This window comes from Oncorhynchus mykiss, chromosome 25 (genome assembly GCF_013265735.2).
Source record: "Oncorhynchus mykiss isolate Arlee chromosome 25, USDA_OmykA_1.1, whole genome shotgun sequence".
Classification (NCBI taxonomy): domain Eukaryota; kingdom Metazoa; phylum Chordata; class Actinopteri; order Salmoniformes; family Salmonidae; genus Oncorhynchus; species Oncorhynchus mykiss.
In genome coordinates this window covers 11,307,608-11,326,671 of record NC_048589.1, presented here as the reverse complement: position 1 = coordinate 11,326,671, position 19,064 = coordinate 11,307,608, and the positions used below count along the sequence as shown (strand labels likewise).

The 19,064-nt window shown below is 42.5% G+C and overlaps 3 protein-coding genes across 3 annotated transcripts; all 3 read left to right on the top strand.

The window, feature by feature from the left end:
• The first annotated feature begins 1,464 nt into the window (after window positions 1-1,464).
• Window positions 1,465-12,631, top strand: LOC118936486 (protein transport protein Sec16A-like). The gene is made up of 6 exons (XM_036962882.1): window positions 1,465-1,874; window positions 2,470-2,687; window positions 2,797-2,853; window positions 2,958-3,057; window positions 3,158-3,331; window positions 11,343-12,631. Exons 1-5 carry the CDS (start codon window positions 1,802-1,804, stop codon window positions 3,328-3,330), a joined length of 621 nt encoding a protein of 206 aa, XP_036818777.1. The 5' UTR covers window positions 1,465-1,801; the 3' UTR covers window position 3,331; window positions 11,343-12,631.
• On the top strand, window positions 8,439-9,479 carry LOC110505343 (vacuolar protein sorting-associated protein 4B-like). The gene is made up of 3 exons (XM_036962883.1): window positions 8,439-8,458; window positions 8,562-8,702; window positions 8,880-9,479. Exons 1-3 carry the CDS (start codon window positions 8,456-8,458, stop codon window positions 8,979-8,981), a joined length of 246 nt encoding a protein of 81 aa, XP_036818778.1. The 5' UTR covers window positions 8,439-8,455; the 3' UTR covers window positions 8,982-9,479.
• Window positions 12,032-16,844, top strand: LOC110516394. Its single transcript, XM_036962258.1, has 8 exons — window positions 12,032-12,214; window positions 13,574-14,314; window positions 14,495-15,050; window positions 15,801-16,018; window positions 16,128-16,184; window positions 16,289-16,388; window positions 16,489-16,662; window positions 16,783-16,844. Exons 1-7 carry the CDS (start codon window positions 12,032-12,034, stop codon window positions 16,659-16,661), a joined length of 2,028 nt encoding a protein of 675 aa, XP_036818153.1. The 3' UTR covers window position 16,662; window positions 16,783-16,844.
• Window positions 16,845-19,064: the final 2,220 nt, after the last annotated feature.

Below are 19,064 nucleotides of genomic sequence, written 5' to 3'. Positions count from 1 at the left end.
AGTGTAATGATGTTATAGATTCCAAGTGGTTGATTTTTTAGGGAATTAATTTATGCTCTATTTATACTTGCAGACCACCACAGCAGCCGAAGTTGCTGTGCAGAGGGAGGAGATCCTCCAAGCATCAGGCCTCATCCCGTCACAGAGGGAGGAAATGCTCCGAGCATCAGGCCTCATCCTGTCACAGAGGGAGGGTATCCTCCAAACAGCCAGTGTCCCTGCACAGAGGGAGGGGATTCTCCCAGCAGCTAACATCACTGTGCAGAGGGAGGAGATCTTCCGAGCATCAGGCCTCATCCCTGAAGAGAGGGAGGACATCCGCCTCACAGCCAGTGTCCCTGCACAGAGGGAGGGGATTCTTCCAGCAGCTACTGCAGCTACTGTCACTGTGCGAAAGGAGAAGATCCTCCGAGCATCAGGCCTCATTTCTGCACAAAAGGAGTTGATCCACCTGATGGCCAGTGTCACTGCGCAGAGGAAGGGAATCGTCCCAATGGTCAGCGTCCCTGCGCACAGGGAGGGGATCGTCCCAAAGGCTAGTGTCCCTGCTGAGAGGTTGGAGATCCTCCGAGCATCAGGCCTCATCCCGCCACAGAGGGAGGGGAATGTCCGAACAGCCAGTGTCCCTGCACAGAGGGATGGGATTCTCTCAGCAGCCAGCATCACTGAACAGAGGGAGGGAATTCTTCCAGCAGCTTCTATCACTGTGCCGAAGAAGAAGATCCTCAGAGCATCAGGCCTCATACCTGCACAAAAGGAGTTGATCCACCTGATGGCCGGTGTCACTGCGCAGAGGAAGGGAATCGTTCCAATGGTCAGCGTCCCTGCGCACAGGGAGGGGATCGTCCCAAAGGCCAGTGTCCCTGCACAGAGGGAGGAGATCCTCCGAGCATCAGGCCTCATCCCATCACAGAGGGAGGGTATTCTCCAAACAGCCAGTGTCCCTGCACAGAGGGAGGGGATCTTCCGAGCATCAGGCCTCATCCCGCCACTGAGGGAGGGTATTCTCCAAACAGCCAGTGTCCCTGCACAGAGGGAGGAGATCCTCCGAGCATCAGGCCTCATCCCGCCACAGAGGGAGGGTATCCTCGAAACAGCCAGTGTCCCTGCACAGAGGGAGGAGATCCTCCGAGCATCAGGCCTCATCCCATCACAGAGGGAGGGTATCCTCCAAACAGCCAGTGTCCCTGCACAGAGGGAGGAGATCCTCCGAGCATCAGGCCTCATCCCATCAAAGAGGGAGGGTATCCTCCAAACAGCCAGTGTCCCTGCACAGAGGGAGGAGATCCTCCGAGCATCAGGCCTCATCCCGCCACAGAGGGAGGGTATCCTCCAAACAGCCAGTGTCCCTGCACAGAGGGAGGAGATCCTCCGAGCATCAGGCCTCATCCCATCACAGAGGAAAGGTATTCTCCAAACAGCCAGTGTCCCTGCACAGAGGGAGGGGATCTTCCGAGCATCAGGCCTCATCCCGCCACTGAGGGAGGAGATCCTCCAAACAGCCAGTGTCCCTGCACAGAGGGAGGAGATCCTCCGAGCATCAGGCCTCATCCCATCACAGAGGGAGGGTATTCTCCAAACAGCCAGTGTCCCTGCACAGAGGGAGGAGATCCTCCGAGCATCAGGCCTCATCCCATCACAGAGGGAGGGTATCCTCCAAACAGCCAGTGTCCCTGCACAGAGGGAGGGGATCTTCCGAGCATCAGGCCTCATCCCTGAAGAGAGGGAGGAGATCCTCCTCACAGCCAGTGTCCCTGTGAAGAATGAAAACATTCATCCACAACCACCTTCCATCATCCCCATGTTGGCACCACTGTGGAAATGGGATGGTGGAGCGTGTACTCCACCTGTGGATTTCTATTCCAAGAGAAGAGGTCACTTAACCTTACCTAATTAGTAAAGAAATTACTATTGTGAGAATAAGTTGTGATAGATCAAATGTATGGCTCATGTGAGTGTATAGCTGTAATACTTTCATGCATTTTCTACATAAAAATGTTTAGCTCCATTGTACTTTTACATTTGAGTCATTTAGCAGACACTGTTATCCAATTTGTTGCAAAAATGCGCTGACAAGGGAAAAAACTGTGTTGACGTGTCGCTTGATTGAACCATATTATGCAGTAAATGTGCGGTGATTGGTTGAAATTGCGAGCCCTCTTTTTGTACTGTGGTAATGGGTCAGTTCTATGCGATAATATTGTGATGTGACTATTTTATGCAGAAATAGTTTGGTGATTGGTCACATTTGTAAGCCCTCACATAATATGCAGGGAATTGTTCATTTTGCAACCAAAACAATGCGATCGCAGAGTCCTGGAGTAACCTCCCAGTAATCCCTGTGACTGCGTGTAGTTTAAGATTGGGTTGTAAACAGAGTATCAGAGCGAGACGTTCCTATCTGTCAGCCAGTAATTGTTCTGTATGGTGACATGAGCAGAGTGGCCTGACTTCTCCCACTTATTACAGATGTCCGACTTAGATATGTGGAGCATCCTGCTATGATGTCCATCACCAAGCCGGAACACTCCGATGCCAACCCTCAGTTCCAGACTGGCACCCGGCCGGTGGCTGAGCCCGAGACCCCTGCTGTTCACAATAACAGTGGAGGCTGGCTCAGCTGGGTCTTTGGGAGTGGAAGAGCTAATAAGAAGGAGGTTCATCTACCTGAGGACAAAGACAGATCTGTAAGGAACTGGTTATTAACACTATATTCTATGTAGAGACAATTGAGTGGATTTAAAAAATAGAAATAAATTGTGGCTTGCTTCACATTGCTAATCTCTTCTTCCTCAGATTGTCTGGGATCCAACTCTGCACAGATGGGTTAACAAAACTGAGCCCAAGGCTGAAGTACACACTTAAATTAAATTCAATTAAAAACAGTGAACAACCATTGTATTTCAACTGTGCTAATATTACCAACAATTTGGAAAATGTGTTGATGTGTTTTACAGAACAAGTGTGTACCACCACCTCCACCGATGGGGACACATGGATATCAGGGGAACACTGGCAGTGTCCCCAAAGGAGTGAATCCCTACTCTATGAAAGCAGGTGAATATTGATTTAGAATACATGTGGTCTAACCAAGAATGTGTCAGCGAATCATAGATGTCCCTGGTGGTCTCCTCGCTAACACCTTTCCCACTGCCAGCAGGTCTATGGGGCAGCAGATACCCCACAATGCATTACAATGATGGGACCAACTCAAAGCCTCCAAGCCATGGGCCTGGACTGCTTCCTAGACAGCTCTCTGGCTTGCTCCCTCCTTCACACTTTGACCTCATGGCACCAATGGTTGTGCCACCTGACACTCTACACTACTGAGGTATGACTCTGGAAAATCTTTCCAAATTGTATCCATTCATCATTAACTGTGATTTGACTTTAACATAGCAAATGGCTGAAGTAGCAAGGATGTTAACTATTTTTCATTTTTGTCCAACAGGCCATTTTCCCAAGTTGGATTTGCCATACATAGATTTTTTCAGCATTAAAAATGTATTAAAATATGATCTATTAATTAAATATCTCCTTTGTGTCCTCATGTTCACATGAATTTGATGTGTTCTATCATCATTTACAATTCTTATTGCTTCTGCATTTACGTTACTTACTGTACAGACAATATTATATTATTATATTTTATTTTAGACATTACAAAAACATTTTTTCATGCTTTCTGGATTTCTTACATTTACTTACTGTACAGGAAAGTATATTTTATACACATATTTAAACAAAACAAAAACATTTTATTTATGTATTCCATAGACGGCGGCAGGGTAGCCTAGTGGTTAGAGCGTTGGACTAGTAACCTGAAGGTTGCAAGTTCAAACCCCCGAGTTGACAAGGTACAAATCTGTCATTCTGCTCTCAGTTCTGCACTGTTCCTAGGCCATCATTGAAAATAAGAATTTGTTCTTAATTAACTGACTTGCCTTGTTAAAAAAAGACACCACGAAATATAACAGTAACAGATGCATTTTCAATTCCTAAATGTCAATATTTTCATTTTCTGTGCCACGTGTTTATGCCCATTTATGTACATCCTGTATACACCTCACACACATGGTCAGGGGCTTAAAAAATAAGAAAACAGTAACAGAGTTTACATTTTTGAGTTTGCATCCCAATATGACACTTTAAATATTTCACAGAATACTGAAATGTAACAAAACACCTATTGTGTTTATTGAGATGTACACTGAGATGCTCAGTTGGTCAATATTTCCCTCCAGTGATTCCCCAACATCTTGTCAACATGGGACCCAAAAATGGAGCAGATACAGTGCCTTGCGAAAGTATTCGGCCCCCTTGAACTTTGCGACCTTTTGCCACATTTCAGGCTTCAAACATAAAGATATAAAACTGTATTTTTTTGTGAAGAATCAACAACAAGTGGGACACAATCATGAAGTGGAACGACATTTATTGGATATTTCAAACCTTTTTAACAAATCAAAAACTGAAAAATTGGGCGTGCAAAATTATTCAGCCCCCTTAAGTTAATACTTTGTAGAGCCACCTTTTGCTGCGATTACAGCTGTAAGTCGCTTGGGGTATGTCTCTATCAGTTTTGCACATCGAGAGACTGACATTTTTTCCCATTCCTCCTTGCAAAACAGCTTGAGCTCAGTGAGGTTGGATGGAGAGCATTTGTGAACAGCAGTTTTCAGTTCTTTCCACAGATTCTCGATTGGATTCAGGTCTGGACTTTGACTTGGCCATTCTAACACCTGGATATGTTTATTTTTGAACCATTCCATTGTAGATTTTGCTTTATGTTTTGGATCATTGTCTTGTTGGAAGACAAATCTCCGTCCCAGTCTCAGGTCTTTTGCAGACTCCATCAGGTTTTCTTCCAGAATGGTCCTGTATTTGGCTCCATCCATCTTCCCATCAATTTTAACCATCTTCCCTGTCCCTGCTGAAGAAAAGCAGGCCCAAACCATGATGCTTCCACCACCATGTTTGACAGTGGGGATGGTGTGTTCAGCTGTGTTGCTTTTACGCCAAACATAACGTTTTGCATTGTTGCCAAAAAGTTCAATTTTGGTTTCATCTGACCAGAGCACCTTCTTCCACATGTTTGGTGTGTCTCCCAGGTGGCTTATGGCAAACTTTAAACAACACTTTTTATGGATATCTTTAAGAAATGGCTTTCTTCTTGCCACTCTTCCATAAAGGCCAAATTTGTGCAATATACGACTGATTGTTGTCCTATGGAAAGAGTCTCCCACCTCAGCTGTAGATCTCTGCAGTTCATCCAGAGTGATCATGGGCCTCTTGGCTGCATCTCTGATCAGTCTTCTCCTTGTATGAGCTGAAAGTTTAGAGGGACGGCCAGGTCTTGGTAGATTTGCAGTGGTCTGATACTCCTTCCATTTCAATATTATCGCTTGCACAGTGCTCCTTGGGATGTTTAAAGCTTGGGAAATCTTTTTGTATCCAAATCCGGCTTTAAACTTCTTCACAACAGTATCTCGGACCTGCCTGGTGTGTTCTTTGTTCTTCATGATGCTCTCTTCTCTTTTAACGGACCTCTGAGACTATCACAATGCAGGTGCATTTATACGGAGACTTGATTACACACAGGTGGATTGTATTTATCATCATTAGTCATTTAGGTCAACATTGGATCATTCAGAGATCCTCACTGAACTTCTGGAGAGAGTTTGCTGCACTGAAAGTAAAGGGGCTGAATAATATTGCACGCCCAATTTTTCAGTTTTTGATTTGTTAAAAAAGTTTGAAATATCCAATAAATGTCGTTCCACCTCATGATTGTGTCCCACTTGTTGTTGATTCTTCACAAAAAAATACAGTTTTATATCTTTATGTTTGAAGCCTGAAATGTGGCAAAAGGTCGCAAAGTTCAAGGGGGCCGAATACTTTCGCAAGGCACTGTATCTTATACCAACCTATCTAAATAGACATGTATCCATAACAAGGCCTAGGAGGCCCCTATACTGTCCAAAAATCTCTCCAAAATGTCACATATTTTAAAGCATCTTTATTTTCATGCATATAACGTGGCAAAAAAATTTGGGGGGACCAAATTCACATTCTTTTGTGTAGACAATCATTTTTTATGATTTCATGACTGTTTGATAGTAGGTCCCTGAATGGTCAAAAACCTCTTCAAATAGAAGTATGTTTGTAGCACAAAATATCTTACAGGAAGGCCCTCTCACTCTCTCATCATGTCACAAGCAGACAGGCTCCCAGAGGCAGGGCCATAAAAGGCCCCATCTCACTCAGCTGCCGCTGCCCTCTCCAACAGCCATCAGCACAGAACAGCATGAATCAAATCAAAGTTTATTTGTCACATGCGCCGAATACCGCAGTGAAATGCTTACTTACAGGCTCTAACCAATAGTGCAAAAAAAAGGTATTAGGTGAACAATAGGTAGGTTAAGAAATAAAAACAACAGTAAGAAGACAGTGAAAAATACAGTAGCAAGGCTATAAAACTAGCGAGGCTACATACAGACACCGGTTAGTCAGGCTGATTGAGGTAGAATGTACATGTAAATATGGTTAAAGTGACTATGCATATATGATGAACAGAGAGTAGAAGCAGTGTAAAGAGGGGTTGGCAGGTGGTGGGATTTCGAATCCCTTGATATTATTGTAGGATCAGATTTTAATAGCTAACTTTTCGATGGCCATAATAAATAGATATGCCGATAGTGGACAACCTTCTTTTATGAGAAGTAGACATTATTTACTATTGTCACATGTGCTCCCTCTCCGGCCTCTAGGTCACCAGGCTGTTCATTATGGCGCACACCTGTCACCAGCCTTACACGCATTATGACACTCACCTGGACTCCATCACCTCCTTGATTACCTGCCCTTTATATGTCCCTCCCTTTGGTTTCTACCCCCATTAGTCATTGTTGCTGTTTCATGTCAGTGCGCTGTTTGTGTTCCTTGTTTTGTTCATTTATTTATTAATTAAATGTATTCATTCCCTGAACTTGCTTCCCGACTCTCAGCGTACATCCGTACAACTATTTTACACCTAGGGTTACTATACATGATTTTAACCCATTTTATAAGAGATTGTCCAAAATGTAAATGTTCCAGGTATTAATATATAAACTCCAGTCGTACTTTATGAAAAGCCTTTTAAAAGTCAGCTATGAATAGCAGGCCTGGTTTCCCTGATTCTTCATAGTGTTCTATTGGTTGCAGTACTTGCTTTATATGATCTCCAATATATTGTCCATGTAAAAAACCTGTCTGATTAGAATGAATAATGTCCGACAATACCTTTTTAATTCTATGCGCTATACATTTTTCTAGCATTTTTGCATCACAACACTGAAGTTTAAGGGGCCTCCAATTTTTTTATGGACTGGATCTTTATATTTACCACTTTGAATCGTGTTTCAGTAATAATGAAGGAGTGGTTAAAACATGATAATAACGGTCCTCTGAGGATATCAAAAAAGGTTTATCAGAGTTATTGACCTCACAAGAAGTCAGATTCAAGTAACTTACATTGTGGTGCTGAAACTTGAAGCAGCAGCCACGGCACAAACATTTGGAAATGGACAGCTCATGGTGCTGAAAGTAGGCAAATTGGAGTAAACATCATTCATTTTAAACGTCTTCATTTTAATTAGGGAAATGTGTTGGAGCCTATTTCTTCCTGTTTAAGAAATAAGAGGCAGGCCTACCGGTTTGACTGATGAAATTAGGCTATAGGCTGCTATATCCATAGGTATGTTAGTCAATTCCTCCACCCGCCATGCACTCTTTAAATAGCCCACCTCTGTGTCTGTTAAGACTTGAAGTTAGTGTGTATGAGAGGGTATGCCATAGGTCTACCTTTTCTTAAAGAAAAGGGCAAAAAGTACAGGCCTACCCACTATTAGTTTAATATTTTGAGGAAAATGAAACAGATGTGATTATATACAGTTATCTATAACAACACTTTGGTCCGCGATTCTTAATGCTAGAAACAAGATGTAAAATAGGAATAACTGGGAAAGACGTGACTCTGATGCATATGGGGATATTGTTGTTTCATTTGCTTTGGATATAATCGAATCTGACACTATCAATTGATTAAGCTATTCACATTCTGTACAATAAAATACATTTAAACCCAGACAGCTTTTAGGGAAACACTTGTGACCTCTCGTTGGGTTAAGCCAAGGAAGAAGATTAGCCAGCAGTTGAAGCTTACATTTTTCTGCGTCAGTAGGCCTACTCGGTCTGGGGTGGAAAGGTAGGCCTAACTTGAAAGTACCATGCTCAGATCCCTACGGATGTCTCAGAGTTAATTATTTACAAACAGGGACAGTTTCGTTGCAAATAACACACACTGTTTTGGCATTGTAGAAATATAATAAGATGAACACATAGGACTATCTCTCTGTCTATACTGTCATTTCAGCCATTTGTGATTTATTTAAAACGTTTCTACTAATACTGTATGGTAACTATTGAAGTCCACTCTTGTACAGCACACTAAATGTGTATCTCTTTCTCTACAATTTAGGAGATTTTAAGATATTTTGTTGTTTGTGATGGTACTCTAGGTGCGAGGGACATCCTGTGCCACCAGTCAGTTGATGGTGGATGACCTTCTGACCCCGTGCTCGCCAGGTGACCCGGCTGCCATAGAATTGACCTGGATGGATGTGCCTAGCGACAAGCTGCTGGAGCCCATCATCTGCATGGTGAGAAACACACATTCACAGCACAGACCCACTCACATTCACTGCTCACAAACATACTGGAACATGCTGTTTCAACATACACATCCAGGCATTTCAAACTGACTCTCACATTTGTGTAATTTCTGAACCATGCTCATGATTTTGTTTGTCTTCTGTGTGTGTCCCTCTGCCCTCCAGTCTGACGTGCTGTGCTCACTATCCACCACGCAACCCACAGTCAACATGGAGGTCTTGTTCAAGGTCAGGAAGTTCACAGAGGACTTAGAGCAGGAGGGTTGAGAGGTCCTGGTTGGCAGGGGCTTTAATACTCCTTACTCAGTCTCTCCTATCAAGACCCAACTCCAGTCAAATAGTAGCTACAGTATTACAACAGTATTACAACACTATGAACCTGCATTGACAAGAATGATGGAGCATTTTAACTTACACACAATTGTTGTTTTTTTGCATATCCCAACTACCTCCGAGACACCCACAAGTGCCTTATTTTCTCACTTTGTCGGCTCCGGTATTTGAGCCAGCAATCTTTCGGTAACTGGCCCAATGATCTAAACTTGAGGCTACGTGCCGCCCCTTAGTGGGTCTGCAGGGTGACTCCCCAAGTGGGTCTGGAACCCAGGTCAGCAGCACTACATTGCTGTGTGTCTGTATAGTTGAGGGTATATTGGTTTAGTAATACTCAATTCAGTTCTGTTTCCAGAGGGGATCTCAATGCTGTTACACGTAGCCATGATCACCAAGCTACCCTGACTTAATAAAACCTGAATTCAAAAAGAACAAGATGTGCTTGTCATTATTTTATTTTTTACTTGTATTATAGTATACCCACATTTCTGTCCACAACTTTTGAATCAGGTAGTAATTCAACAGATACATGTGCTGCCTTTCCAACTGATGTCAAGTTCCAACACAAATATTCATTTGAAAAAGCAATAGACTTTCACATTGCAGGTCTGTTGTTTAAACAATGTAATCATAATATATGACATTTAGCAGATGCTTTCATTCAAAGCGACTTACAGTCATTTGCACATACATTTTACGTATGGGTTTCCCCGGGAATCGAACCCACAACCCTGGTGGTGGGATCGGCATGCTCTACACAGGATCATCATTTATACTGTAATATGTGTTTATAACAGGTAGTGACATTGATAATAAGTCTATAGCAGTGTAATAAGTGTTTATAACAATGTACAGCACATCTACCAACACACCGATGCGTTTCAAGAGCCTACACTATTTTGTTTCAGAATCCTCAGACCCCTGACAGGGAGTACCATAGGGGATAGTGCCATCTAGTAGAATGGAAATTAAACTATTATTCCAGATATTATTTAATAAAGAATATTGAAAACCTAAATTACTTTTCAGAGATCAGAGAAACTTAACAGAACGCATCTTGAAACAGAAAATATGCCACAATTTGTGAACGATGGACTTTTAATTTGAAGCTTTTTGCTCGATTTGGAACCGTTAATGTCGCTGATTTCATGAAGCTCTCCTGCGCATCAATTACTTCACGAAATCCCGCAACGTGAAAGCGCCACAAATAAACATCGCGAGATTGTAAATATGTGTGAGAGTCAGAGATTTGAAAGCAGACGAAATGCGTACATACATTTTCTCTTTTGGGTGGCCCAGGGAAATTAGACTTTTTCGAGCCTTTCGAAGCTATTTTTGTATCTCTTTCTTTGTAATACTGTATGTATTCAATCATTTCGATTTGATCACTTCCCAATGAGCACATAAATCAATTCAATGTTTATTCCACGTTGGTTCAACGTAATTTAATTGAAATTACATGGATATTGTGTCACAGTGAATTGTATAATCTGCAGTCAATTTCATTATGTTTTCATGTGCCATGATTCTGACATTTGACATATGATCCTCAAAGGATTAGGCTAAATAGTTTCAGTGGTGCAGTCGGTGTAATCTCAATTCAATACGATGTGCATTTACTGTACATATAGCCAATATAGCTATTAAACCCATGTTCAGTGACTTTAATCTGTGACGCAAGTGGACAATTATGTTTGTGACGTTCCATGGAACCCACGGTGTAGTTTAAAACTCGATTCTGATTGGCTTGCAGGTCATTCTACAGTGTAAATCATAAATGAAAACGTGCTTTTATATCAGTGTGACAGATTCACAATACCGTGTCTCAAACCGTACCGCGCTTTTATCTGCCTAACGGTATCTTCAAGCAAGACTGGTTAGGCCTTTTGGATAGCTTGTCCAAGGTAAGAATATGCGTCAAGCTATAACCTACTTTTAATGTTTTAGTTTCCCGAACTCAAGTTACTCTAGTCAAGTGATTCATCGTAAATTTGTTGTTTTGACTGAGCAGTCCAATGGCCAATGCTGTTTTTGGACTATGAGACCCTCGGCTATATACTATGATGAGCCAATAACACGCATAGTTTATGCATTAGGCATTGCACAAGTCAGTGTCTAGGTCAGAATATAAAGTAGCTATTTCCGTTAACTCAAATTACTCAAGTCAAGTGATTAATCGTAAGAGTTAGTTGTTTTGACTGTCAAAAAAATAACTTTGATGGAATATTCCAAATTACAATGGCAATTATGCATCACAAATTCACATTATTACTTGTATTTCAATGATTCATCCAGGCCCAAGACATAAAGTCGCCTGAAAGCTGTGTAGCAATAATTCCAGCTTCTGACCAAGAATCATGGATACCTTTCATGTGAGTACTCACACACCAGATTTTTTTTACATACCTCAGAAGGAAGATACCTCAATATCTGGAAGCACTGTCTCATGTACAACTGTTAATGCTATCTCTGAAATGTCTAACAAAATGTTGACTTGATCGTTTCATCAAGACCTTCTCATCACAAGTTGGAACTAGTGGTCAACATTGGGACAATGCAGCCCAAAATAACAGGGACCAACATTTTCATGGAGGTAAGCACTACACTTCTGATGGGTTTAAAGATTGTATTACATTATCTAAAAGTGAGAAAGTAAACCCCAGCTGTTTTTATTCTTTTCACAGGGAAGAACAATCCCCATTATGCCATGAATGTTTCATTGTTGAACAACCATAGATATTTTTCCTCTAATTTGGCTCCCGTTCCTCCCAACAGTGAGCAAGACCTGTCAGCAGAGCTCACTGGAGCAGGGAGACATGCCGTCACCCTTTTGGCGCCTGACAAAGTACACTTTTTTTCTTCTAAATAACACTATAGTAACGTCTTCTGCACAAAGTTACATTCCTAATAAGATTGGTGTTAAGTGAGAAAGAATCCTAAAGATGGTCCAATGGGCATGGTCTGAAGCCTCTCGTCATCTCAGTATGTTGAACCACCTGATTTCCTGCAGGCTTGAGATTCAGATCCTGCTGAACGATGTTAAGCAGTCGATTAACCACATGCAGGGGACGCTGAACACCATGCAGGGGCAGTGTATTGAGTTGCAGACTGCCATATCTAAGGTAGTGTCAGATGAGTCTCAGATACAGAAGAATAAGTCTATGATGGTATGGTGATAATGATTGAGATGGTGATTATAATAATGATGACTAGCGGTACCCCACCCTACGGGCGGTAAATCATTGGATCTGATTAATTCAATTCAATGCAATTCAATCTTTGAGGACTGCAACCATAGAAATACAGTTTATTTACACTAATAATAAGCTATTGTCAACTTCCCGTCTATGCTTATCTTGCTCATTGCTCACTGTTACCCTATGTGTGCAACTATTATTGATTTCTCACACAAAAATAATTTGGTTGCAAATGTACCTGGGGCCACGTAAATAATTGTTAGGCTACTCATTTTGAATGAGTGGCAACTTGTGTGACCATAAAAGTCTGTGTGCGACTGGGGACAGTAAAATAATTTGGTTACTGACCTGCCCTACATCATAGAAGGCCCTTCAAGTCGGAACTAGAAAATTCAAACATTTCTGACTCTCTGACTCGCTAACTCGTTATGGAATGAGGATTTCAGGTTTCCCACTTGTGAAGTATCAGAATCAACCAGTAGGAAGCTCTACGCTAATAACTTACATACATTTTAACTCTGAGGTTCCAAGTTTCCGAAAGCATGTGAATGCGTCAATAATTGCCATGGTAATTTTGAATGTTCAGTCAGTGAGCATTATGGGTAATTGTCCTACATACTTACATCAAATGCTTTATGATAGCATCATCTCCTGTAGTAACAGTACCTTTCCAAACACAATTACAATTAAAATTAACAAAGATACAAAATATTGCTAAAGTGAAGAAAATCAGCTCAAAATTGTAGGAGGAAATGCCCCTGCAGCAGGGAGACTTACGGTATTATAATATATTGTAGATAACATTAATATAATTTGTGTATTTACAGTATCAGTACACATGAAAATTGAAGTATATGCTAGGGATTGATCTACACTGAGTGAACAAAACATTAACAACACCTTCCTATTGAGTTTCCCCCCTTTGGTGGTGGACCATTGTTGATACTCAGGGAAAACTGTTGAGCTGAAAAACCCAACAGCATTGCAGTTCTTGACCCAAACCGGTGCGCCTGGCACATACTACCATACTCTGTTCAAAGGGACTTAAATCTTTGGTCTTGCCCATTCACCCTCTGAATGACACACATACACAATCCATGTCTCAATTGTCTAAAAATCATTCTTTAACCTGTCCCCCCCCCCTTCATCTACACTGAGAAGAAGATTTAACAATTCACATCAATAAGGGATTATAGCTTTCACCTGATTTGTCTATGTCACTGAAAGAGAAGGTGTTCTTAATGTTTAATACACTCAGTGTAATGATGTTATAGATTCTAAGTGGTTGATTTTTTAGGGAATTAATTTATGCTCTATTTATACCTGCAGATCATCACAGCAGCCAAAGTTGCTGTGCAGAGGGAGGAGATCCTCCGAGCATCAGGCCTCATCCCGTCACAGAGGGAGGAAATGCTCCGAGCATCAGGCCTCATCCTGTCACAGAGGGAGGGTATCCTCCAAACAGCCAGTGTCCCTGCACAGAGGGAGGGGATTCTCCCAGCAGCTAACATCACTGTGCAGAGGGAGGAGATCTTCCGAGCATCAGGCCTCATCCCTGAAGAGAGGGAGGACATCCGCCTCACAGCCAGTGTCCCTGCACAGAGGGAGGGGATTCTTCCAGCAGCTACTGCAGCTACTGTCACTGTGCGAAAGGAGAAGCTCCTCCGAGCATCAGGCCTCATTTCTGCACAAAAGGAGTTGATCCACCTGATGGCCAGTGTCACTGCGCAGAGGAAGGGAATCGTCCCAATGGTCAGCGTCCCTGCGCACAGGGAGGGGATCGTCCCAAAGGCTAGTGTCCCTGCTGAGAGGTTGGAGATCCTCCGAGCATCAGGCCTCATCCCGCCACAGAGGGAGGGGAATGTCCGAACAGCCAGTGTCCCAGCACAGAGGGATGGGATTCTCTCAGCAGCCAGCATCACTGAACAGAGGGAGGGGATTCTTCCAGCAGCTTCTATCACTGTGCCGAAGAAGAAGATCCTCAGAGCATCAGGCCTCATTCCTGCACAAAAGGAGTTGATCCACCTGATGGCCGGTGTCACTGCGCAGAGGAAGGGAATCGTCCCAATGGTCAGCGTCCCTGCGCACAGGGAGGGGATCGTCCCAAAGGCCAGTGTCCCTGCACAGAGGGAGGAGATCCTCCGAGCATCAGGCCTCATCCCGCCACTGAGGGAGGAGATCCTCCAAACAGCCAGTGTCCCTGCTGAGAGGGAGGAGATCCTCCGAGCATCAGGCCTCATCCCATCACAGAGGGAGGGTATTCTCCAAACAGCCAGTGTCCCTGCACAGAGGGAGGAGATCCTCCGAGCATCAGGCCTCATCCCGCCACCAAGGGAGGGTATCCTCCAAACAGCCAGTGTCCCTGCACAGAGGGAGGGGATCTTCCGAGCATCAGGCCTCATCCCATCACAGAGGGAGGGTATCCTCCAAACAGCCAGTGTCCCTGCACAGAGGGAGGGGATCTTCCGAGCATCAGGCCTCATCCCGCCACCAAGGGAGGGTATCCTCCAAACAGCCAGTGTCCCTGCACAGAGGGAGAAGATCCTCCGAGCATCAGGCCTCATCCCATCACAGAGGGAGGGTATCCTCCAAACAGCCAGTGTCCCTGCACAGAGGGAGGGGATCTTCCGAGCATCAGGCCTCATCCCTGAAGAGAGGGAGGAGATCCTCCTCACAGCCAGTGTCCCTGTGAAGAATGAAAACATTCATCCACAACCACCTTCCATCATCCCCATGTTGGCACCACTGCGGAAATGGGATGGTGGAGCGTGTACTCCACCTGTGGATTTCTATTCCAAGAGAAGAGGTCACTTAACCTTACCTAATTAGTAAAGAAATTACTATTGTTAGAATAAGTTGTGATAGATCAAATGTATGGCTCATGTGAGTGTATATCTGTAATACTTTCATGCATTTTCTACATAAAACATGTTTAGCTTCATTGTACTTTTACATTTGAGTCATTTAGCAGACACTGTTATCCAGAGCGACTGACAGTAGTGAGTCTATACATTTTCATACTCCAGTGAATCTCTCCAGGATTTCACATGGATTTTTTTCATATTTGCGGATAAATATGCTAGATTTTGCAGCGACAATTATGACATTTTGCATTGCAATATGCAATTGTTTTGTCCAATTTGTTGCAAAAATGCACTGACAAGGGAAAAAACTGTGTTGATGTGTCGCTTGATTGAACCATATTATGCAGTAAATGTGCGGTGATTGGTTGAAATTGCGAGCCCTCTTTTTGTACTGTGGTAATGGGTCAGTTCTATGCGATAATATTGTGATGTGACTATTTTATGCAGAAATAGTTTGGTGATTGGTCACATTTGTAAGCCCTCACATAATATGCAGGGAATTGTTCATTTTGCAACCAAAACAATGCGGTGGCAGAGTCCTGGAGTAACCTCCCAGTAATCCCTGTGACTGCGTGTAGGTTAAGATTGGGTTGTAAACAGAGTATCAGAGCAAGACGTTCCTACCTGTCAGCTAGTAATTGTTCTGTATGGTGACATGAGCAGAGTGGCCTGACTTCTCCCACTTATTACAGATGTCCGACTTAGATATGTTGAGCATCCTGCTATGATGTCCATCACCAAGCCGGAACACTCCGATGCCAACCCTCAGTTCCAGACTGGCACCCGGCCGGTGGCTGAGCCCGAGGCCCCTGCTGTTCACAATAACAGTGGAGGCTGGCTGAGCTGGGTCTTTGGGAGTGGAAGAGCTAATAAGAAGGAGGTTCATCTACCTGAGGACAAAGACAGATCTGTAAGGAACTGGTTATTAACACTATATTCTATGTAGAGACAATTGAGTGGATTTAAAAAATAAAAATAAATTGTGGCTTGCTTCACATTGCTAATCTCTTCTTCCTCAGATTGTCTGGGATCCAATTCTGCACAGATGGGTTAACAAAACTGAGCCCAAGGCTGAAGTACACACTTAAATTCAATTAAATTAAAAACAGTGAACAACCATTGTATTTCAACTGTGCTAATATTACCAACAATTTGGAAAATGTGTTGATGTGTTTTACAGAACAAGTGTGTACCACCACCTCCACCGATGGGAACACATGGATATCAGGGGAACACTGGCAGTGTCCCCAAAGGAGTGAATCCCTACTCTATGAAAGCAGGTGAATATTGATTTAGAATACATGTGGTCTAACCAAGACTGTGTCAGCGAATCATAGATGTCCCTGGTGGTCTCCTCGCTAACACCTTTCCCACTGCCAGCAGGTCTATGGGGCAGCAGATACCCCACAATGCATTGCAATGATGGGACCAACTCAAAGCCTCCAAGCCATGGGGCTGGACTGCTTCCTAGACAGCTCTCTGGCTTGCTCCCTCCTTCACACTTTGACCTCATGGCACCAATGGTTGTGCCACCTGACACTCTACACTACTGAGGTATGACTCTGGAAAATCTTTCCAAATTGTATCCATTCATCATTAACTGTGATTTGACTTTAACATAGCAAATGGCTGAAGTAGCAAGGATGTTAACTATTTTTCATTTTTGTCCAACAGGCCATTTTCCCAAGTTGGATTTGCCATACATAGATTTTTTCAGCATTAAAAATGTATTAAAATATGATCTATTAATTAAATATCTCCTTTGTGTCCTCATGTTCACATGAATTTGATGTGTTCTATCATCATTTACAATTCTTATTGCTTCTGCATTTACGTTACTTACTGTACAGACAATATTATATTATTATATTTTATTTTAGACATTACAAAAACATTTTTTCATGCTTTCTGGATTTCTTACATTTACTTACTGTACAGGAAAGTATATTTTATACACATATTTAAACAAAACAAAAACATTTTATTTATGTATTCCATAGACGGCGGCAGGGTAGCCTAGTGGTTAGAGCGTTGGACTAGTAACCTGAAGGTTGCAAGTTCAAACCCCTGAGTTGACAAGGTACATACAAATCTGTCGTTCTGCCCCTGAACAGGCACTGTTCCTAGGCCGTCATTGAAAATAAGAATTTGTTCTTAATTAACTGACTTGCCTTGTTAAATAAAGGTTAAAAAAGATACAACTAAATATATTTAGATGCATTTTCAATTCCTAAATGTCAATATTTTTATTTTCTGTGCCACGTGTTTATGCCCATTTATGTACAACCTGTATACACCTCACACACATGGTCAGGGGCTTAAAAAATAAGAAAACAGTAACATGTCAGATAGAGTTTACATTTTTGAGTTTGCATCCCAATATGACACTTTAAATATTTCACAGAATACTGAAATGTAACAAAACACCTATTGTGTTTATTGAGATGTACACTGAGATGCTCAGTTGGTCAATATTTCCCTCCAGTGATTCCCCAACATCTTGTCAACATGGGACCCAAAAATGGAGCAGATACAGTGCCTTGCGAAAGTATTCGGCCCCCTTGAACTTTGCGACCTTTTGCCACATTTCAGGCTTAAAACATAAAGATATAAAACTGTATTTTTTTGTGAAGAATCAACAACAAGTGGGACACAATCATGAAGTGGAACAACATTTATTGGATATTTCAAACCTTTTTAACAAATCAAAAACTGAAAAATTGGGCGTGCAAAATTATTCAGCCCCCTTAAGTTAATACTTTGTAGCGCCACCTTTTGCTGCGATTACAGCTGTAAGTCGCTTGGGGTATGTCTCTATCAGTTTTGCACATCGAGAGACTGACATTTTTTCCCATTCCTCCTTGCAAAACAGCTCAAGCTCAGTGAGGTTGGATGGAGAGCATTTGTGAACAGCAGTTTTCAGTTCTTTCCACAGATTCTCGATTGGATTCAGGTCTGGACTTTGACTTGGCCATTCTAACACCTGGATATGTTTATTTTTGAACCATTCCATTGTAGATTTTGCTTTATGTTTTGGATCATTGTCTTGTTGGAAGACAAATCTCCATCCCAGTCTCAGGTCTTTTGCAGACTCCATCAGGTTTTCTTCCAGAATGGTCCTGTATTTGGCTCCATCCATCTTCCCATCAATTTTAACCATCTTCCCTGTCCCTGCTGAAGAAAAGCAGGCCCAAACCATGATGCTTTTACCACCATGTTTGACAGTGGGGATGGTGTGTTCAGCTGTGTTGCTTTTACGCCAAACATAACGTTTTGCATTGTTGCCAAAAAGTTCAATTTTGGTTTCATCTGACCAGAGCACCTTCTTCCACATGTTTGGTGTGTCTCCCAGGTGGCTTGTGGCAAACTTTAAACAACACTTTTTATGGATATCTTTAAGAAATGGCTTTCTTCTTGCCACTCTTCCATAAAGGCCAAATTTGTGCAATATACGACTGATTGTTGTCCTATGGAAAGAGTCTCCCACCTCAGCTGTAGATCTCTGCAGTTCATCCAGAGTGATCATGGGCCTCTTGGCTGCATCTCTGATCAGTCTTCTCCTTGTATGAGCTGAAAGTTTAGAGGGACGGCCAGGTCTTGGTAGATTTGCAGTGGTCTGATACTCCTTCCATTTCAATATTATCGCTTGCACAGTGCTCCTTGGGATGTTTAAAGCTTGGGAAATCTTTTTGTATCCAAATCCGGCTTTAAACTTCTTCACAACAGTATCTCGGACCTGCCTGGTGTGTTCTTTGTTCTTCATGATGCTCTCTGCGCTTTTAACGGACCTCTGAGACTATCACAATGCAGGTGCATTTATACAGAGACTTGATTACACACAGGTGGATTGTATTTATCATCATTAGTCATTTAGGTCAACATTGGATCATTCAGAGATCCTCACTGAACTTCTGGAGAGAGTTTGCTGCACTGAAAGTAAAGGGGCTGAATAATTT